The sequence below is a fragment of the Trematomus bernacchii genome, unplaced genomic scaffold (assembly GCF_902827165.1).
Source record: "Trematomus bernacchii unplaced genomic scaffold, fTreBer1.1, whole genome shotgun sequence".
Taxonomy (NCBI): Eukaryota; Metazoa; Chordata; class Actinopteri; order Perciformes; family Nototheniidae; genus Trematomus; species Trematomus bernacchii.
In genome coordinates this window covers 14,097,078-14,119,337 of record NW_022987698.1, presented here as the reverse complement: position 1 = coordinate 14,119,337, position 22,260 = coordinate 14,097,078, and the positions used below count along the sequence as shown (strand labels likewise).

General features: G+C 39.4%; 1 protein-coding gene across 5 annotated transcripts in view; it reads right to left on the bottom strand.

The window, feature by feature from the left end:
- LOC117489423 (plasma membrane calcium-transporting ATPase 1-like) overlaps positions 1 to 22,260 on the bottom strand; it is a 116,634-nt gene that overhangs the window by 36,238 nt on the left and 58,136 nt on the right. For 3 of the 5 annotated variants that reach the window (XM_034138670.1, XM_034138667.1, XM_034138666.1), the window contains exons 3-7: positions 10,424 to 10,621; positions 9,661 to 9,918; positions 9,366 to 9,491; positions 8,230 to 8,355; positions 4,507 to 4,542 (exon numbers count right to left, since the gene is read on the bottom strand). In XM_034138670.1, coding sequence (XP_033994561.1) covers positions 4,507 to 4,542; positions 8,230 to 8,355; positions 9,366 to 9,491; positions 9,661 to 9,918; positions 10,424 to 10,621 — 744 coding nt within the window. The remainder of the gene's footprint in view (positions 1 to 4,506; positions 4,543 to 8,229; positions 8,356 to 9,365; positions 9,492 to 9,660; positions 9,919 to 10,423; positions 10,622 to 22,260) is intronic. The other 2 variants (XM_034138668.1, XM_034138669.1) reach the window with 1 other exon arrangement.

The following is a 22,260-nucleotide window of genomic DNA, read 5'->3' as shown; positions in this document are numbered from 1 at the left end:
TCTCTGGTTTATAGTGTGAAGGTGGGAATGCAGAGAGGCTTACCGAGGGGAAATCTATGCTGAGTTTTATGGCATTGGGCTGTACATGATATATTTTATGGTGAAGATGTTTTTATTATTCCTTTATTTTGAAGAAGTTATTAGCTATTACAGAATTGGAAATCAATACCAAGTGATCTTTTATTTACTCTTGGGTGACATTCTTATAAAAACAAAACGCAACAACTCGCAGTTACTTTCAATCAAGTTGAAGATGTTTTTGTTCAATACAATAATAAGTCATTTTACACAGCTCTGTAACTTTCATTCTTGTGTTTAACACCTACCTGTCTTTTTCATTTGAACTTGTTTTATTTTGGTGCGTTTCTTTTGGCCTTCGATTGATGTACTTTGGCTTTCCGGAATGTGGTATGTAAATAGACTTGTTTGAACAATTGTGCAAGAAAACCTGATGAAAAGGTTTTAGAATATGAACAATGTTCTTGAGTGGGGCTCCAAGTCTGTAAAAGACAAATTGGCTTTGATAACCAATATTTCCTCTTATGTTTTTTTTAAAAAGTGATATTTACCCAAAAACATTTTCACTGTCATTTTAACTGCCTCTCTCAGAAGTCCCCGCACTGTATTCTGCTAATAGGGAAGTCCTTTCATGGCAGCATGACCTCCACATGACATTTAAACACTCTGAATGTGGGGATGAGTCGGTGTCAAACCAGGAAGCGGTGGAGCTTTATGCACATGGTCCACTCTGAAGACAAGCCACAACATAGAATCAACTGACACAGCTTCACATGAACAGGACTGAGACCCACTGACCAACCACAGAACTGTAAACAGGCGCAGCACTGAACCATGGGACAGCGCACGGCGGGCAGAGGGGAGGAGGGTGTCTGACAACCAAAAGAAATCAATAAAAGAAAGCAAGTCAACCGAACAGAAGACAAAGGATCACCCCAGAGAGCGGAAAACGACAGCGATGCAGAACCACGACAGAGATTGACAGGAGGAGGAAGAGGAGGCTGCAGAGCTGTGGAGGCTGCAGGAGGCTTCAGCAAGACAGAAAAAATAACCGAAAGGAGGGAGAGAGTCAAACAGTGAATACGAGACAACATGGAGTCCTGAGCAACACCCTGCAAGGAGGCAACAGAGAAAGACATGAGAGGAGTCAAAGGCAAAAGAAAAGAAACTGAGGAACACAGAACAGACGACAGCCCACAGCCCACTAACACTGCAAGGGTGCAACTCCCACAAACACCGACAGCCTCGCTTCAGCCAAAACACATCCCGGCACCGTTGTCTTTTTCTGAGCAGTGTCAACACAAGTCAGTGGATACATGTGTGGAAATGTGCGATGGGAAAATGGTGTTGCTGTCGGCGAAACTCAACACCTCCTGCACAGATGTTTCACATTAAAAGCCTTCCAGCTGCTCAAAAGGACAAATCCCCCCCTATGTTGGTGGGCTTATAATGTGAAACATCTGCAGGAAGTTTGATGAATGCTTATTTAACAGTAATAGCTGGCAAGGTAGAGGTTATTGAGGGAATTAAAGCAGTATCAGAGTGGGGACTGTTGTCATACTGATGGGATTTATTTTAAAAGGTTTCGCTGTTGCCTGATCTGCTCCACTTTAATGTGTTATTGATCAATCACATTTGTACAATAAGAGTCATTTCACCACTCTGCCAGCACTGAAACTGTTTTCATTAAGTCATTTTTTTCTCAGTTGCTTCAATTTGTGTATAATTGCTGTTGGTTCACTACCTGTACAGATGTTTCAAAAGCCAGAATTTCCCCTAGATATTCAACAATTAGCCGATTTATCAATCAGCGCATCTACTATTATATTTCAGGTTTGTTACAGGATCTCATTCAAGGGGATTTGTTCTATTTGAGTTAAGTGATATTTTAGGTTGTTTCCAGATTTTTTTAGATGTGAAATTGGGCTTTAGGGAACTGAAATGGAAATATTATTCATCAATCACCTGTAGGAAGTTGCGTAACAGTGATCGGAAAAAAAACAGCAAAGTTACAGCTTTTGAAGGATTTAAATTTAAAGCAGCAGTCAGTGTTTTTTCGGACACTAAGGAGCAGAAGAAAGCTAATCATAGTCTGACAAATACACTATCCTGACATATTGTAAAACACAAAACACAGCCTCGTTCTACATCCAGTGAATCAAAGAAGCATCATCATCCCACTGGAGCTGTGTGAAAAGGCGTCCGTTGAAACCTAAACTAGGAGCGTAAAGAATGAGTTCAGTAGTGGTGCAGTGATGACGTATGTATCTAGGCAACCCAGAAATGAGCGTCGTAAGCGCTCCCTCGACAAACGGCATGGGATTTTTCCATTGGACTTTGGAATATTGCACATAATAAGATCTGTGGCTAACAAACGTTTATGTTACTTAGCAGGATAATCTCCACATATCAACACCACTATCATTTTTAAAGAGTAAATATCGGCAGAAGTAAAAAGCTTACGTGAGAGTATAAACTAACGACACCCCAGTCCCATGGCTATTTGTCACAAGCGTTAAGCTAAAGGCGCATAATGCGTGGTGATGTTTAGTAGTCTGATTTAGTCACTTGTTAGCAACCGCATTTGCTCATTTTTAGATTCATAGAACATAATTAATAGAAGCCTCACTATTTTACTGACATATGTTATGTTGTAAATTAAACTATTACATTTCCCTTTATAGGTTAAATCAAATAAATAAATAAAATATTAAATATTTTGAAAAGCCTCCGCTGTAAAAGGCATCCTCACAAAGCTGAAAGAAACTCAGTAAAGTTGAACTGTAAGAGGTATTTCATTCTCACAGGTAAGTACCACTATGAATATATGACGATCTCATTGAGTAGGATTCATAGCTGTACATTAAACTACTCAACAGTATATAAAGGAGATCAAATTAACGTTAAGTTACAAAGTTGTGTATCTGACTTGAGGCATGTATGCAGATTTTGATCTTAATGCGTTTTAGTGGAGGTCATTCTTGATTGCAGGTCTGAAAAATATTAAATATATTTGTGCAAAAGTGCCAGAAGTGTGTGTGTGTGGTGTGTCTGTATGTGTGTGTGTTTGTGTGTACATCAAGTAGCATTCTGGTCGCAGCAGATGCTCAAACCATGGGAGGTCGGGAGGAAGGGAGCTGTGTGAGTGTGTGTGTGGAGTGTATTGGGGTGTGTGCGAGTGTGTGTGTGTATATGTGTGTGTGTGTGTGTGCGGAGACAGCTTGCAGAGGAAGTCGGACATGTGTTGGATCACACGGGACATTGAGGACGGTTGGCTGTTTCGAGTTGGGAAGTTGGCACAAAGACGTCATCAACACAAACACACAGCCATAAACCCTGAAACATTAAATATGGAGGGAAGCACCGAGGGAGCGCTTGATTTCAACACTGCGTCACCCAAGAAGGACACATCAGAGGTCAAACTAACATGTTAGACCTCTGGTAGAGTTTATATTTGTGTCTCAATTCTTAGAGCGGGATAGGACATTTTAGTTTTTGCAAGCACATACCGTTATTTTTTAGCAATATATATATGTATATAAAAGAACAATTTCTCTGTGAACAAAAGGACTTTCAATTAGTATGTGTTGATTTAATGTAAGCTAATAACTCACACTCATTTGCTCTTTCTTAATTTAACTTAAAACGTATCAAAACAAGATAAGTTATTTATTTATTTTTACCTTTATTCAATCTTGTTCAGACGTGTATTTATATAACACATATTTTTTATTTTCAGTATAGTTATCTTGTTAGGTCGTCAGCTATCTTCTGCCAGATTAGCAGTAGGTAAATAAACTAGTTTTCAACCAGGTACATCCAAGAAAGCCAGCACCAAGAAGGTTTGGAATCTAAGCTTGGAAAAAACACTTATGATTAATGAATCCACAAAAACATGTTTTTAAAAATAAATGTAGCGCACACAAGTTTTTTTAAATGGAAAACATCAAATTAGCCAAGCCTATATAGTTAGCTAGCTTAATTAGCTATTTGGCTCATTCTTTAAAAAAAAATATATATATATTATAATATAATATTTTCTTTATTCTTTGAGCCAATGGTAACAATAGTCCATATATTAAATGAGCACAACACTTTTTTTTCTGGATCATATCTCTATGAAATAAATATAATGTGATTGCAAGAACTCTTTCTTGTGCTTAAAATGTCCAGACACACTCTCAAAAATGAAGGCACAAATACAACTCTATACTGTATTAACCCCACTATCACAGATCACCATGACAACTGTAGACGCTGTGATTGGCTGTCAAAGACTGAAGGTTGAGAGTTGCACCCTTAAACAGGTAAAGCAAGGCGAGAGAACGTCCCCCTTTATATAGCAGAGAGAGAGAGAGAGAGAGAGAGAGAGAGAGACATGGACTGGACACTCCCCTCCTGCCGCTGGGTGGAGGGGAGTGAGGAGGGGGTGAGTAACAGGGAGGATGGAGGGACAGAGAGGGACAGATGGATGAATGGAGGGGTTACCTTTGTTGCGATTTTCAGAGGGTCCTTGTTTTTTACCTGTTCGGACAGAGAGAGAGGGCGGAATGCTGATAAAATGGCTCAAAAGAAAAATAAGATCAAAACAAACTGAGGGAGAACACAAAATTCAAACTGATAGAAACCCACATGTGTGTGTGTGTCGTGTGTGTGTTGTGGGCAGGAATGGACCAATCAGAGGAGAGAGACGCACCGCTTCCTGCTGCGGAGAACCAACAGTGTTTGACAAAAGAGCTAATAAAACCAAGACCTCTGTTATCAAATTAAATACGAATTTGATTCAGTTGAATTTTAAACAATAATGTATTCAACAAATATACATTATCGGTATGACCAACTTTAATAATAGTCAGTATAATGTTCTGTTGTGATATTTTAATGGAGACATGTCAGTGGAAGAATAATCCTCTTAGCACTTTTAGTATGAACACCACTTAGTCACTTACAGACTTTATGATGCATAATGGTTGTGTACTGTGTGTGAACTGTGTAGTGCTGTGTATGGTGAGTGCTGTCTTATATGTCGGTGCCAAAGACACATTTCACACTTACACTTATTATCAGTCGCTTTGGATAAAAGCGTCAACTAAATGAAATGTGATTTCCATTTTATGCAAATGTGTTGGACACTAAAGTGATCTGAATTTGAATGATTTCCCACAATGTACATCGGTGTTGCTACATTGTTGAGGGTACATGCTCCTTTTGGTCATTTGTCATTCACCTACATAACTAATGTATACACTACTGTTTTACTGTATGGCATTATTTTTATTTTAAGACAATTATCGTTTGTAGGATACTTATACTTTCAACAATCATCTGGTTTCTTGAATGCAATTGATCAACTCAATTCTTTTTGGGACCATACATACCCTCGGGAGATGAGTTAAACATCATTTATCATGTATCTTTTTTGACAACATCACTGATTTCAGTGTGTCTGGTTCAAAGTTGTCCCTTTTTATCTCTTATTTAATTTCCCGATGTGTCGATACTGCATGTCTGAAAATCTGAGCTGTTTTCTTTTTAATGATGTACATTTCATGTATGTGTTATTTCATTACTGGTAAAATAAATCAAGACAAGTCAATGCAAAAAAAAATTGCTCTCAATTGGATGGTGATGTGAGGAAGAGGTTGTGGTTTCTAAATAATTATTAAGGACAAACCTACAAGTTCTTTCAAACAATGTGTGCACTGGTTGTGTTGAGTTTGTTTTGAGTGATGGATGTGGCTTACTTCCTTCACTGCAGGTATATAAACTGTGATATTATGGCTGCACAAGTCCTTGTGGATCTTATCATCTATTATTGATTTTTGTCATGTTTTGATAAGATGTGTAAAAGAAGCAGGTCAGGTGTGTGTTTCCTCCCTTAGGGACATTCACTTCCTGTTGCCCTAATATGGAGCTATTTGCTTTTATGGTGAAAGGAGTTGTTAGCAAGGTCAAAGCCAACACACACACACACACACACACACACACACACACACACACACACACACACACACACACACACACACACACACACACACACACACACACACACACACACACACACACACACACACACACACACACACACACACACACACACACACACACACACACACACACACACACACACACACACACACTGAAACAGCTCTTTGATATTCAGCCCGTGGTGTGTGATTGATGACAAGAGCTAAACTGCCGCAAGTGTGTGATTGTGTGTCTATGTTTGCACATACTGGAGGCTCTTACTCTAAGATGTGACTTTACTTGTATGCATGAATGTGTGTGTATATGTGTGTGTTTTTTAACGTCTATTTGTGTGTGTTCAGGGTTGATGCAGCCATGTGTGACGGTAAAGTCTGCTGTGTGTCGGCTGGTACCTCAAGAGACATACAACAGCTTTATGTGTGTGCATTCTTGTACTCCTATCTTTGTGATTACGGATTAAAAAAGTCAGTTCAGAGAAGTTTTTAGCCATTCTTCACTTTTCCAAGGGGCTTTTTGAAGGTTTCAGGTCTGGTTTAGGATTATAATTATAATAAGATTAGATATTAAGGTTACAGTTAGGGGCTCAGAAATGTATTATGAAAATCAGGGTCCTCTCAAGTGAGGGAGAACAGACGTGTGTGTGTGTGATTCTGATGAAAATGCTCTTTTCTTCTGCTCATTTTCAGTTTAATTTCAGTTGTCTGAAATCGGTCTTCTGGTTCTCCTCATTAGGAATTCATTAAAGGTTGTTTATATTTAAATGAATGACTGGAGGCCGAAATGTAAACCTGAGCGTCTCTCTCCGCTGAGCTTGTACATTCAGTCAGTTCACAATGAATGCCTGACAAACTCAAACTTTAGCCAATAAAACAAATGATCAGACAAAAAACAAACTAAAGAAAAAAAGACATGAGTAAAAGGGGGTTAGCATGATCACAAGCAAATCAAAAGCAATAGAGACCGACTGCAGAAGCCTGTTGGTTTACATCAACCTGCTCTGTGATAGTACAAGGATCATCTGCACTTTTTGAAGGGTTCCACTTCAAAAAGCAACTGTATGTAAACAGAGAAGGTACGTTTCACGTTTTTTAACCAGCATCACGTCCCTGTCGAATCAATACCTCAGTATTTCGGCCATAAACTACCATGAATAAATGAGACCACGATGTGCAGTAGTGTTTATCAGACTACCGACACAGCATTTTGTATTAAGGTCTGTGTGGAAACATATTTTTTATTTGTCTGTCTATGCTTTAAAAGTATAAACTCTTTATATCAGACAGAAGATAACACGTCTCCATTATCTACCAATTTGTTGATATTACAAAATGGCTGGCATATTTTACAAGCTTTTATTACTCTACCTAAAATGTGTAGTTTGATTCTAGTAGGACTTTCTTATGGTTTTCTTATTTAAAAAACCAGATGGAAACATGTCAAAGACTCCTAAATAAGCATTATATGGTCACATACATCGTTTTCAGATTACTCCTCATGTCATTTAGCATATTTTTCCAATTTCCAATTTTGGCTTTCAGGTATAGCCTTGATCACAACAGTAGGTAATGAGCCAGTTAGCCAGGCATGCTAAAGATATCAGCTGACTGCTAATTGATTGCACTGCCCTATAAACCATTCAGATGCAGAGTATATATCTCATTACAACGCCATGTACACAGGTTCAACGGGTGCAGAAATCCAAACAATGACATGCCTGCTGTGCCTTGTTTAAGTTGCTCAGCTACGATTGGACAATATATGTTAAGGGTTCCAGGTGTTTAGTCAACCGTCAATTAAGCTTTCTGTTGTAAACATCTTATGTGAATTGTGTGTAGTAAGCAGATAAGATCACTACATATGAACTCACCCATGGTCTCATTTATTCACTGATGATGCTTTTGTGATCAGATGTAATGTTAAAATATTATAGTTAGACCCTTCAAACAGCTCTGCTGGGATCAGCTCAGACTGGATGACCTCTACCTGCAGACGGCTAGTACGACAGGAGCAACTTCAAATCAACACCAGCTGATAAAAGCGTGCAAATATTTCCAATCTGCACTGTTCAAACAGTAAAGTAGAAATATTCAGAAGCTGACACGATGGTAGTTGTCTTTCTTTCTTTCCTCCCAACACTTCACACACTTTGTGTCTCGTATGACCTTAAGCACTTCAACATGAGTTGTGTTTTTTGTGTGCGACAGGCTTTGTCTCATGTCTTACTTTTCTTGACCTTCTTCACTTCTTCGTTGTCGCCGGCGCACAGCAGAGTAAAGATGATGCCAGTTTGAGAGTTGAGGCCGACAGCCGACACCACCATCCTGCCTGATCCCTCCATTACATGGGTCCCTGAGGAGACAATCAAAAAGCTGGGGTCACAACTGGAACTTTTCTTTGCAACCGTCTCTGCGTAATATCTGTAATCTGTGTTATACTTTGCTAATATAACAAACTCAGGGTCGCCACAGATCAATCTTAGGGCCAGTACTTCTTAATGTGATGCATGTATGAGGATGCTGATGATACACAGCTATATGTGGATGATTCTTCTGATGACACAGAATTAATTGTTGCTCCTTTTAGATATAAATGTTTATCTGTGAATGTTACAAACATTTGACAGTTCAACAAGGATGATCAAGAGGTGTTTTGCTTTTCCTGAGGCTCAGATTTGTTTTGGATTTCATACTTTTGACGTGTGATAAACAGTTTTGACAGTTTGAAGATGTTACTGACCAGACATATTACACAGTCAATTATACTCTAGGTCAGCAACTCCTTGATAAAAAAAAATTAACTCAACGTCTGAGTGTCCCATATTTTAACACCAAAAATGGTCCATAAATTGGACATAGAGGCTACATGATGGAGACGCAAACATCTATCTAAATGCCCAAGATAAGCATTCATGTACATATGTTGAGAGTTTGTCCTCTTTCCCTTAGCCTATTAGATATCAAATAACCACAAAATCTGAGTTTACTGGACCTACTCTTGCCCTTTTGTTTGTGCACCGAGACAATAAGTGAATTTGCACTTAAATTAAATGTAATAACAGTGTTAACAGCTATAAGTGATTTGATATGTTTTTTTTGGCCTCATAAATATTGGTCCCGGAAATTGTTTTACTTTTCATATTTGATATTTTTCCTTTTAGCAGTTGCCTGTACTCTGTATTGCATTAACTTGTATTAAGGTGCTCAAAAAACATTAACGGCAACAGCTGGTGCAGTGTGAAATGGATCAAATGCATTTTGATTGATGATGAGTGATATCCGTTTCCATTGGATGAGTTTATTTAAAAGTTGTAGTATCAGTAGACACTTAAAGAAGAATCATCAGTGTGAGCAGGCACTCACCGGACAGCAGCATGGGGTCCTTCTCCATAGATTTCCGGACATGATCGGACTCTCCGGTGAGAGAGCTCTCGTCAATCTTCAAGTCGTTGCCTTGGATGAGGATCCCGTCAGCAGGCAGCAGGTCTCCTGCAGGCACAGAGATAAGCAGTTCAATTTCATTCATTTCTTAAAATCAGCTGCAGGGGAAACACATTTTTGTGACTCAAGGCTTAAAGACATTTTGAATCCGTCTTAAATTTGGAAGGCAGATAGGCAGCTTTGATTTATTTTCTGCCTGGTGTTTGCTGTCTCGTACCGTATTTGATCTGAGCGATGTCTCCCACCACGATCTCGGACACAGGGATCTGGATGACCTGGCCCTTGCGGATGACGGTGAATTTTTGTTCCTGCTCGATGCGACTCTGCAAACCGCGGAACTGCTTCTCCTTGGACCAATCGTTGAAAGCCGTCACAAGGACCACAATAGCGACGGAGAACAAGATGGCGGCGCCCTCGATCCAGCCAGCCTGAGCCTCGCCCTCGTCCTCCACGCCGCCCGCAACCTGGCCACATGCTGCGAGACGAAGAGGAAGCGTTGAATACAAATAGCTTTCACAAAAAACATTTTGATAATCAAAAAATAAAGAAAATGCTTCAATATTTTGTATTCAATCCTAGGCTAATTGTAACCGGTCTTATAAACATTATTTGTTTTTTATCTTTTTATTTACATCTGTGTTGCTGTAGCTAGGATTGTGTCAATACTGATGTCATAATTATATTGTGAATAGGAGAATAGATCAATAAAATAAATGTGAATAGATATCAAATGGAATCTAAAACCTGAAAATAAGACAAAAAAGAATGATTGAATTTGACAAATAACTCCAAAAAATCCCAAAATAGATACAAAAATGTAAGTAAATGAATATATAAAATTGCTGTAACTTACAAAGGGATTGTTAAAAAAAAGTGCAGAATAAAATAAAATAAAAACACTCATAAATAAATAGCCATCATGTGCTTTAATTGTAGAATTAAATATAGATTATAAAACCAATGGCGATGACTGTACCGACCTTCGCTGTCGCCCCCTGGTGGATGGTAGAAGGACAGGCTGAGCGAGATTATGGCGGCGATCTCCAGAATAATGAGCGTGACGTCCTGCAGAGCCTCCCACACCAGCGCCAGGAACGACTTGGCCTTCTTGGGAGGGATGAAGTTCTTCCCGAACGAAGTGTGACGTTTCTCCAAATCAACGGGGTTACCAGAGAGACCTGCAGACACAAAGACAACACATTCATGATCACATCAATGATACATTTCCTCTTTTAAATATTATGATTTGTATGGGTTATGTTTATTATTGTGTGCATTCGTGGTTGTTGAGGTTCTTTCAACATTATTGTATGATTTTATTATATATAGGATTTGTGGGAAATGGCAAATCCAGTTTCATTTATTTATTAATAATACAAAATAACTGTAGTTTGTATTTGCTGAGCTACGAGGAAAGCAAACAGTATATAGGTCATATCATGACAAAAAAACTTTAAAAAAAGATAGGATGATAAATAAAAAATGTTTTAAATTCAAAGAAATATAGATATGTATGTGAATATAGAAATATTTAGAGATAAACGTTGGATTCATTAAGCATTAAGTATGTGTTATACAGTCAATCTCCCCTTCAAGTACTTGTAATGTAGTTTTCAATAAAGCTTTTAGTTGTACCATTGCATCCAGTGAGAACCTCCCATCCTATGTCTTTATTGGAGGCGTGATAACCTCTCTGCACACTGTAGCTGTGCGCCTCCACGCAGTGAAGGCAGAAGATGCACAGAAGTTATGAAAAGATTATTACAGGTTTCTATAAGCAGAACTTTTGCAACATGACCTACTTCTGTTGCCATGAAAGACTGCAGTGTTTCCATATACAGTGTTTATTTGGGCAGAACACCAACACAGATTTGTTCCACCCACAGAAATGACGTATTTCTGTATTCATTATATTTCCTCCTACTTCCATGGAGATTCAGTAAAAAAGTAAATACTGAGAAATGATGCTTTCAGGTGTTTACACAAAAAAACACCTCTGTCTGTTGTATCAAGCAGTGATTCTCCTTTTTTAAACTTGTGAATTTTGATAATTTTAGGAGGCTTGACAAGCTGAAACGATCCAGTAATTCACAAGAAAAAGGTAGTGAAATATCAGAAAAAAAGATTGAACGATTCATTTGATTGAAATTTAAATATGGAAGTGTAGTAACCGAATTGCATTTAACAATATTTGTTAACGGCATAATACGATTCTAAATTAAGTATTTAGGTATAGCTGAGATGCTCTGGCCTACAAATAATATTCTGAAGACTTAAAGGAGAGGTGTCATGCTTTTCCGGTTATTACCCGTCCCCTTGTGTGTTATGAAGGTTTTTATGCATGTAAACAGTGTGCAGAGTCAAAACCCTCAAAGTACACCCTATAGCGAATAAAACTCTAACACAGAAAATACCTCCCCAAAACGCCTCGTTGGAGATACGTCATTGTCCATTTGATTCTTCCGGGTACGGCATGATGTCAACCCGTACCTGGAACGAAATGGACCAATCCGTGGAGCCGTTACGTTACGTCCGCAGAGCCGTTACGTTAAGCCCCCGCTGATTGGTCCCAATTGACCAATCCACGGACTTCCTCACACACACATCTGTGTGCAGGGAGCAGGCAGCTCAGCTGATTTCTCCTCCCTGGCTGCAGGCTGATAACAGACAGTTGGGATCGCGGCGAAATTCTCTCTGCAGACCCATTCTCACAGCGTTTATCAACCTTTTTCTTACTCAATATCAAGCCACACTTATTGTTTTTACTTCGGCTGTGAGTTTGTGTGTGCTCAGGATGAGTTTGGCTGTGTTTCGCTATGTATCCTAAACAAGGAAACAACACCTCCACGGAGCTCAGCGCGATTCACAACGTTCCAACCAATCAGAGCACACTGTGCTCACAGGGAGGGTGGGGGCTGGAGCTTTGGGAGCTACAGCGAGCCGTTAAAGGCAGAGAGTGAAATTCAGTGAATACACGTAGTTTACAGAGATGCTGTATGAGAAACCAATGTGAGTTTGGAAAAATGCACAGTATAAATCTATTTTAGAAGACCTCAACAATGGAATTATGATCAGTGGAAATGGCCATGACACCTCTCCTTTAAGAAATTATTATTATTTTTGTTGCAAAAATAAATAAAAAAACATGATCATTTTGATTTTCACTGAAGATGAGAATAATGATGCACAAATTCTTATTACCTCCAATATCGTAAATCATACCCAATCAAACTAATCAGAAATAGATTTATTTTCCAAAATTGTCTAGCCCTAACCAGAGGTACGTTTTCTGTAGGTTCCCCTTCCTGTCAATCATCCTGCGACCCCTCCGGGTTTATCAAGTGGCCCCTTGTGTGGGCCTCGACCCCCAGGCTGAGAACCACTGTTGTGTGTCGTCAGTGGTGGCGATGCATTCATGGCAGCCTGAACTGCCTCCACCCCCCCCGCCCTGCTGGACACACAATCTGCTGCTCCACCAGAGCCAACGTCACACCATGGTCTGAACAAATAACAAAGAACATGTACTGTAGAAACTTCTCTAAATATCACAGGACTTTCTCCACTGATTGATAATACAGGACAACTAAAACATCCGTCTGATGTTTCTCTTCCTGCCCCTCTGCAGAAAGCAACGCTCTGCTCCCTGAAGACCAAACAGTATCTGTGAGTTATTGAATCCAGAGCCATGACTGTCATTTTCCAGCGGTGACTCATATCTAACCGCTCGTTACTGTGCATACAAAGAAGATAAAAACAAAGAGATCTCACAGTCGCCCCGGATGTTACAAAGGGAGCAGAGCAGGAGGGCTTTGTCTGGGGAACTTCTAAGTTTAGTTATATAATTGACAAATCTGATCTTAGAACACCATTTGTAGTTCATTTATTATCAGAATCTTAATCAGGTTTATTGCCAAGTACTTGTGCAGCGTGTATTTATCTTGTGTTTATCTGTTTATCACTCTCTACTAGAAGAGGATATGCTCAGCACCAAAGCACCTCATTAACTTCAGTAAAGAGTTTATTTGCAGCAACTCTTCGTATGTAGTCGGAATTAACCGGTTGACCTGATGCGCTGCTTTTCCTTTTTTGAATAACTGTGACTTCCCCTGCACAGCTGTGTGGGCCACAACATGGCTGCCGTGGATTCTTGGAGGAATCGGGGAGATGTGCAGTGGAACGTGATGTGAATGTCGACAGACCGCACTGCCAGGATTTCTCTGTAAGTCAGCGTGAACATGTTCTTGCCTTCATGAGTTTGAATAATAATGGCCTCCAATTCCTTCTCTCGGTGATTCTCTCCAGACAGACTGAAGGAAGACTTCCTCTATTACCCTTTATTCCTTTGATGCATTATTCAGGAGAAATAATCAGATACCAGCTTTAAGCCATTTTAAGTATTATGCAACACAGGTACTATTTTCCTCATCTAAATTAGATGGCTTCAAGGCCATAATTATTAAGCTTAGAACTATATTCTCATGCATAATTACAGCTATTTAAGTCCAATAATGACACTTGTTGTACAGCAACATTACACTCTATATATTTGCTTTAAAGGGGGCCTATAATGTCTTGGAACCTATATAACACACTACAGGAAAGGGGAAACCCCTTAAAGCATAATAGTGCCCCTTTTCTAAAATGATTGTATGTGTGGTATGCTGCCCCAACCCAGAGATGCTACATTTGTCCCTGTTGTGGATCAACACTTTTGCACATTTGTGGCAAATAACAATTCCAGTTTGTTTTCATGTTTGTCAATCAAATCAGGGAAATGTTCTGCAAATATCAGACTCTCCTTGCTTCTGCTTTGTACTTGAATCACCTGCTTTAATGTTCTTTATTAACCACATTGGTGTAATCCATCCATCGTGTAAGCACCAGTTCCTGGGCCAACAGTTCATTTGATGACTGCTCGTTCCCAAATGGAGTAAAGTTAAAAGCACCTGCTCCTGCAAGTTCGTCCCAATGAATTTTGGATTATGGTTTTATCAAATAAGGCGAGATAAAAGGAGGTGAAGCGATGGAATTAAATGAGACGAGGTCATTTTTGGTGACATGAGATGAAAGGAGTTAAAAGCTACAGTAACACGATACCATAATACGACAGACTTTGAGTGTACAGTATGAATACATAGTGAATATATATATATAAATGATATGCATGTCTATCTGAGCGACAGTAGAGCTTCTCTGTGGTTCGGAGCAACAGCAGAAACATGACAAGGTGTACAAACAGATTTTAAAAATACACCGCTTGTCAAAGTCATCATCATCCATCTTTCATCACTCTGTGGTTCAGTTCAAAGTTTGGTTTCATCATTTTAGAGCCAGTGATTGATGCTGAAAGCTGCTGTCACACTAAAATAAAGAAGAAGTGACCCTCAGAGCACCTTTACGGGCTGTTTGATCGATATGAGTCTGCTGTTTTCTGGTTTAGTGCTGCGAAGGCGGCGGCGGGTTTCATCTGCTGAGCGTCCCCGTGGAGATGCAGATTAAAGCTCCGAGATGATGTTCCAGAAACGGCAGAGCACACTCGCCTGTCACAGATGTTTATGAGCTTCAGCAACAGCACAAATGGACTTCTTTGGTCCAAAACGAGCTCTCTTCCAATTCACAGCTTTATCAGCCGACGTGCAGCTTCAATCCTTTCCCATACAGCACCATTCACTTCCATTCATTCTCCCTCTGCAGCAGGGATTAATGTCCAGCCTCATTGTTCTATACGTTTGAAGCCCACTACAAAGTAGGGCTATGTAATATGGAGGGACTTATATATCATACATTTTTTGGACAGGATACATCGATATGTTGACGAAATTGTAGCATGACCATTTCATGCTTTCACAAAGAGCAATAGGGAAATAACGGAACAGTCTGCTCAATTCATAAAATGTCATTACACTTACAATATACACATTAAATGATGTCTAGGTATAACATATCAATATATTATCCAGCCCTACAACTAATACAGAGGACATGTTTTGCTTTCTCTCTCCTCGATGTTTTCAGGACTGCTTTACGTTTATCATCTCTGCAGTTCATCCACCATTTATATCTTTGCCTTCATCAATTATGTGCATCGCTTAATTTGTTAAGTCCCTCTCCGAGTGTTCTCCCTGTCTCCTGGCGTGGAAACCTCTCAGTAACCCTAACCACAGATATAAGCTGACCAACAAGGCCAGCAAGACCAATACATACTGTAGTAGAGGAATTGAGATACCCCTACCTGAGGTAGAACAAAGCACAACTATTTTTTTCATTACTTTAATCAATCAAGTTTTTGAAATGGAAGGTTGTTTTAAACATTTGGTCCTTTCCCATAACTGAAAACAGTGAAAATGTAAAAGTATATACATTCCTCTGGGATAGTTTATTTCCTATACAATTTCCGCCCGTAATTCACGTATGTCTAAGTGTATATATAGGGAGGTGTGTGGCGCAGTGGATTAGTGCGTTGGTCTTCGGATCAGGGGAGCACAGGTTCAAACCCCACTGCAGTCAGCATGTCGTTGTGTCCCTGAGACACTTCACCCCAAATTGCTCCTGTGGGGATTGTCCACAGTATTGAGTATGTAACACGCTTTGGATAAAAGCGTCTAACATGTAATGTAATGTATATATTACAAAGATGGACATAGGCATTGATGTAAAATTGTTTTATTGAATGCCATACTTCACGGTGAAGCTCTAAAATGTTGTGACATACTGATCATTATTTCCAGAGATACATGCAGGGAAGCAGACAGCCCCATTTTCACTACTTCGGTTGTGGGAAGGTTCCAACATCAACTCAAAGAACCAATTTTGCAGTGAAATATTTGTATACATTTCAAAAGCAAGACATATTTAAGTAATGAAATAAACATGTTTGTGCTAACCCGAGTACGGGTATCTTGAAGACTAAAAAGTAATATGTGCCATCTGCTGTGGCTGTCCTTAACATAGAATTATTAACATGACTCCATCTCTCATCACACACAAAAAGTCTATTAGCTGTTGAATATGTTATGTATTCTATCTGCCCCTTACTGTATTCAGTGAGGCATTTTTTCCATTTCATGGAATGTAAAGGACTGTAAAGTTTCCTTATCTCATCTTTACTGCTTTGACACAGCTGGACAAATAGTCTATGACAAATACATCAGGGTATTCAGATGTTAATGTGTTCGGAGAGAACACAAAGCAACCTTTAGAGTCGGTGCAATTATATCTACATACACATCCCCAGGGTCACTGATGCGGCTTTCACACCGGCGCTTTTCACTTTCTAGCTCCTCGCGAGAGCTTTTCTGGTTCAGCTCCTGTTTCCCTTTTCAGCTCCCGCTCTGTTCACACTGCCCAGAGCTGCCGCTGCTGCGTCATGACGTCACAGTTTACGTCGCTGATTTTCTCCCACAACAACAACGGGCCGGAGACTGCGTCGGGTCGATGATCGTGTTGCTTTTAATCATACGAAGCCAGATTAAATTAAATAACGACTTCTCCAACCTTATACTTTTCTCCAGAGTGCCGTGGTTCATTGTTTATTAATGTGTTTCAGCGGCATTTACCGACCGCTGCAGTGCTGGCTGCTCTTCCACGGGAGTTTATTCTCCCGTTAGCTCCGGGTTAGCTCACACGGCTCTAAAGTATTCACTGTCTGACTGTCACACAAGCAGCTGATACATATCCCCAGTTCCCCTTAAGTGAATGTGTGTCAGTCTGAATTGACGCTGTTTGGTGTCAGTCTGAATTGACGCTGTTTGGCATCACAACGCTGTTATGAAAGTTTCTCTGGTATAACATGGGTGATGTTAGCATAGCAACCGAAGCTAAACTGACTACTTGCTAAGCCGTTTTCTATAGGCACATTTTACCGGCGTATTTTTCATTATGATTCTACTTCTGATAGTCGGACATGACAACCTGTACAGCCCATGTATCTCCACAATGATCAATAACAGCGAACGGATGGTCAAAGTAAGGTTTCCTGCACGCCTCGACGTAAGAGACGTAAGCGACGCCGCGTCATAGCTCCGAAGCTCTTGCCTCTGGACCGACAACTTTTTGGAGCTGGAAGTGAACCGCATTCCGGAGCTATGACGCGCCGCCGCTGCGGTGTGAACAGGAAAAACCGGCGCTTTTCAGGCTCTAGCTCCCAGCAGGAGCTGGAAAAGCGCCGGTGTGAAAGGGGTAATGACTCTTATGAGGCTTGAGGGTCAACTCCATAAACAGAAACTCTGTGTTGTGATAAGATTCAGTCACAAATTCTGAACTGAAGTATGTATATTTTTATTGTGTTTAATCACAGTTCAATTGAAAATTCCTAATTTATCCCGAAAATTCAAGTTACATTTATAGTGTAAATGGTTTGTATTTACAGAAAATAGCATCTGTTGGTTAGATCTTTCGCTTATTCAAATATTTTGTCAAAACTGACTATTAAATAGAGGCTTATAAGATTATGTGGCAGTTGGTGACAAAGTTGTTAGTTGAGGATCTGTAAACCTTTTCGGTCAAACGTAAAAATGCAAGCACATACAGTACAGTATCTGAATTTCATATCATTAGTGGTATTTCATCCCGTTTAATACGTTTTCAGCACTCATGAAATTTTTTTCTATAAAACCTACAAACCCTTTAATCAGGATCTTGAATAACGGAATATTTCTTTTGTTGGCCTGAACTGCTTTTATTTTTCTTTTCTTTTTTACTGTGTGTGCAACCCTTGATGAACGCACTATAAACCAACATAGTCAATTTGGTTATCATCATTTTCCTGTAACAGCTTTCCTTTTTTTTTCTCTGCAACAGTCATCTGAACTACCTACAGTTAGTTACCATCACTGTACTGAATGTTTATATCACATGTCATTTACTGTGATTTCTCCTTCCGTCTAATGGAAAAAAAGCCATTTCACTCGGTTTAAAAATGCATGAGGATATGTGGCGTAATGGCATGCATTGGTATGTGGTGACACACAGGTCACGCAGCATGTACATTCACACCCACACCCACACCCATGTACATTCACACACACACCCATGTGCATTCACACACACACCCATGTACATTCACACACACACCCATGTACATTCACACACACACACGTCACACACACAGCTTATCTTTTTTATAAGAAACTGAGCTAGGCATCAATTGGAAAAAAATAATATTCCAGGTGATCTTTAAAAACCCAGATGGTTATTTAACAAATCTTACAGTTGTATTGAACGTTTTTACAAAATGCATGTAATGTAATGTGCTGTCCCTTTATGTAAAACAACATTTAATATTTCACACTTTTTGTATGAAACCATGAAGCATTGTAAAGAAATATCAATATATATTAATAAACGTAACTGATAATTATTTTAGTTTTGGTTGTAAAAAAATTGAGATTTCCAGCAATCATCTTTGTTTTTGTTTAAGAAAAAGAGGTGCATCTTGTGAAAACCTTTTTGAATGTGCAGCAAATATGATTGTAAAACTTGTTTTTGTGGATTTCAGGAAAATACATTAAGAACAGCAATGAGAATTGTTATGAATGTAGCTTAGCATCTATCTTAGCTCTTTGAATCAAATGTAATGTTGGCACATGAAGCCAAAGTCGGCACTGTAGCTGGTTCAAAAAGAAGACTATACTCAAGTTTCAGATTGTAAAAATATGCTGTGAGATTATTCCGAGGACAGAAGTGTCCTCAGGATGAGTCCTGAAGTCCATCAAAGATTTCCGGACATTTTAAAAGGAACTCACTAAACCCCATATCCTCTGGATTATCACCAAAAAAGAATCCTTTTGCAGGATTAATACAGTGAGTTCTTGGTGTTTGGAGCCTCATTTGCAGTCAGACTGCCTTTCTCAGAGTATTAACTGTGCAGTTAGGGAAATAATACCCAGACAATATGAGCATAAACTCACAGACACTATAAACAAAACAGGTTTTTGTACTTTGACTGTAGACATCGCCTAAACTGCAGAAAAACTGTTGTCTGTAATACACACAGAATGGAATCATCATCATCTACCCTTGAAGGCAAGATCTCCTCAGATCCAGATACTGCTGTTGGCAATATTACGATAAGATCTAAATTATTAATGATAATAATATCGCTTTTTTTTTTCCAGCATTGGAGAGTGATGTCTGTTTTTCACTCTCCAGTATACACACACTACATGAGATAAAACTTCATTTCACACAGTCACTGACATCCTCTGATGCAATGACCGAGCTTTATTAATCCTAAGGCAAATAAAACAGGAACCATTTACACTACACATTTACATATATTTTAGATTCGTTTTCCTCGGCCCCTGTAATTTACTGCTGTACCCCGCCTCCCGCCCCAATGTCCGCTGGGACATCAAGGATAAGTGGGTACAGCTAATGGATGATTGGTTCTCAGCCTCCTTTCAGGTTTTTGGTAAGTGTGGAGAGATAGTTTCAGAGGGTGAAGTCGACTGCAGATAACGGTTTATTTTTAATTTATTATAAGAGGTGTGACGGAGCGTAAAAAAAAAGGAAAGGGAAGACATGAAAAGCGTTGCATGTGTGGTGTATTTCCTTCTATCGCTGATCGCTAAGAGGAGTTTTCTACTTGAACTGGCAGACATGGATGACCTGAGGCTGTGTGTGTGTGTGTGTGTGTGTGTGTGTGTGTGTGTGTGTGTGTGCACTACAGTGAATGAGACCCGGGTCACGCAGCTCAAGCTGAGGCTCAGATTGGTTGCTGACTTCTCACACCACAGAGCTCGAAAAGATCCGACATGCCAAGCAGGCCGAGAAACCTCTGAACCTACTTACACTACTGTAAAGTGTGTGTGTGTGTGTGTGTGTGTGTGTGTGTGTGTGTGTGGTGTGTGTGTGTGTGTGTGTGTGTGTGTGTGTGTGTGTGTGTGTGTGCGTGTGTGTGTGTGTGTGTGTGTGTGTGTGTGTGTGTGTGTGTGTGGATATGATTTACAGCTCACATTAAACCCTAACTGAATGTCTTTTCTCTATACATATCTTGGTTTCAACAATATTGATAATATTGGTTATCTGATTATCTATTTTTTTAAAGAACCAATGTTGGTATTGATCTCACAAAGCCAATATCAGCTCAGCAATTGTTTTGCTTTGTCACAAAATCTTTAAATGGCGTGTGTAGTTTGTAAAAAAAAAAGACAAAGGAGGAGACACTCCAGTCCAAACTGACCGATAACAGTTGTTATGCCCTCTAAGAGTTATAGAAATTAATAGAAATACATCCACTGATTTATCATTAATCAGGAATCGAGCAATGGGACAAAGCAGATGAAAGGCAAAAATAAAACAAGTAGGTTTTTAACATATTAAATAGAAGGGTCAAACACGTGATGAAATCAAATATGTACACATCTAGAAGTGTAATACAAGTAAGTAAACTAGCAGCCAGTAATAACAATAATACACAGTTAAAAGATCCTGAATAGACCCTTTACTTTTCATAATGCAAGGTGAAAAGCAGGAGTCTGCAGAAGTGTTGATGTACACACTTACAAGTACTTTTTACAACAGTTTGAATCATTTTAATAAAATTCCCTCTTAATAAGTGAGCATATGACTGGATAAATGAGACTTGGACTAAAGTGTATCAATTGTGTGAGAGTTTGTCAACTAATGTTTCAATACAATTTTGCTGTAAGCTCCCATTCTTTTCAGAAAAACGTATCTATGTTTTCTGATTCTTCTGTCAATGTCTTTCGAGAAAAACATTTTCAAAGTAGCACGGATTGAGTTATTAATATACAAATGTTTATTTTGGGTGTAAAATATTCCTTTAATATTTCAATCCTCTGATCACATGTTCTCTGTAGATCTAACCTAAGGTACTAGTATCTGTACATGACAGAAAAAGTAGTAAATGTCGACACGGTTTGTTCTCTAAATGAACAGAAAACTCAACATCTGATCATCAGCTGATGTCAGGGACTGTTTTAATCGGGTTTTTTTTCCCAGTTTCAGCTCTCCTTCCTCTGAAGACACTAACTCTTTTACATGAAAGCATAACTTTGACATTAAAGAGACAAAAATAAATCATCTCCTGACGTCTTCTCACCTGAGCGGTGACATATCACGCTGCTTTTCATTAGCATTTTCCTAAAATAGTTGTTTATTTTTATACGCGTCTCTTTGTGAAGCTCTTTGTTACCCAAGTTTAAATAAAGTTTACGACTCACTGTGAGTCTCCTGCGAAGAGGCAGCCTGTCCTCCCAACATGAAATACACGGATTTAGTAAAATGATGAGGAGAACGATCAATGACCTCCAAAGAGGCAGCAGTCAGTTTCATCAATACACATTAACCAGCGGGGGGGCGTGCCTGCAGCTGAGCCTGTGTGAGTGTGTGAGTGTGGTCAGCGTGCAATCAGCAGCTGATTTAACAGGCGGAAAGTAAAAGCAGCTGAAGAAGAAACAAGTGATTATCACAGCCAGCACAGTGAGCTGATACAGAAACACAGTTAAATATAACTGTGTGAAGTCGCTAACTGCTAACATAATGCTGCCGCTACTGAGCTGATCCACTTAGATAACATTCAGCTGGCTTCAGACAGAAAAACAGGCTTTCTGTTGGGTTTGGAGATGTGAGAAACAATGACTCATCACAGCTTCATTATTTCAGTCCCCGAGACACTCTCTGGAGGGAACTTTGGGTTTTTAGCCTCTGAAGACCATTTACATGCACACAAACCTATATAACACACTACAGGAAAGGGAAAGCCCCAAAAAGCCTTATAGAACATCTTAAGGCACGGACACACCAAGCCGATTTCAGCCGTCGATAGATGTCTGGCCGTCGATGAGCATCCTGT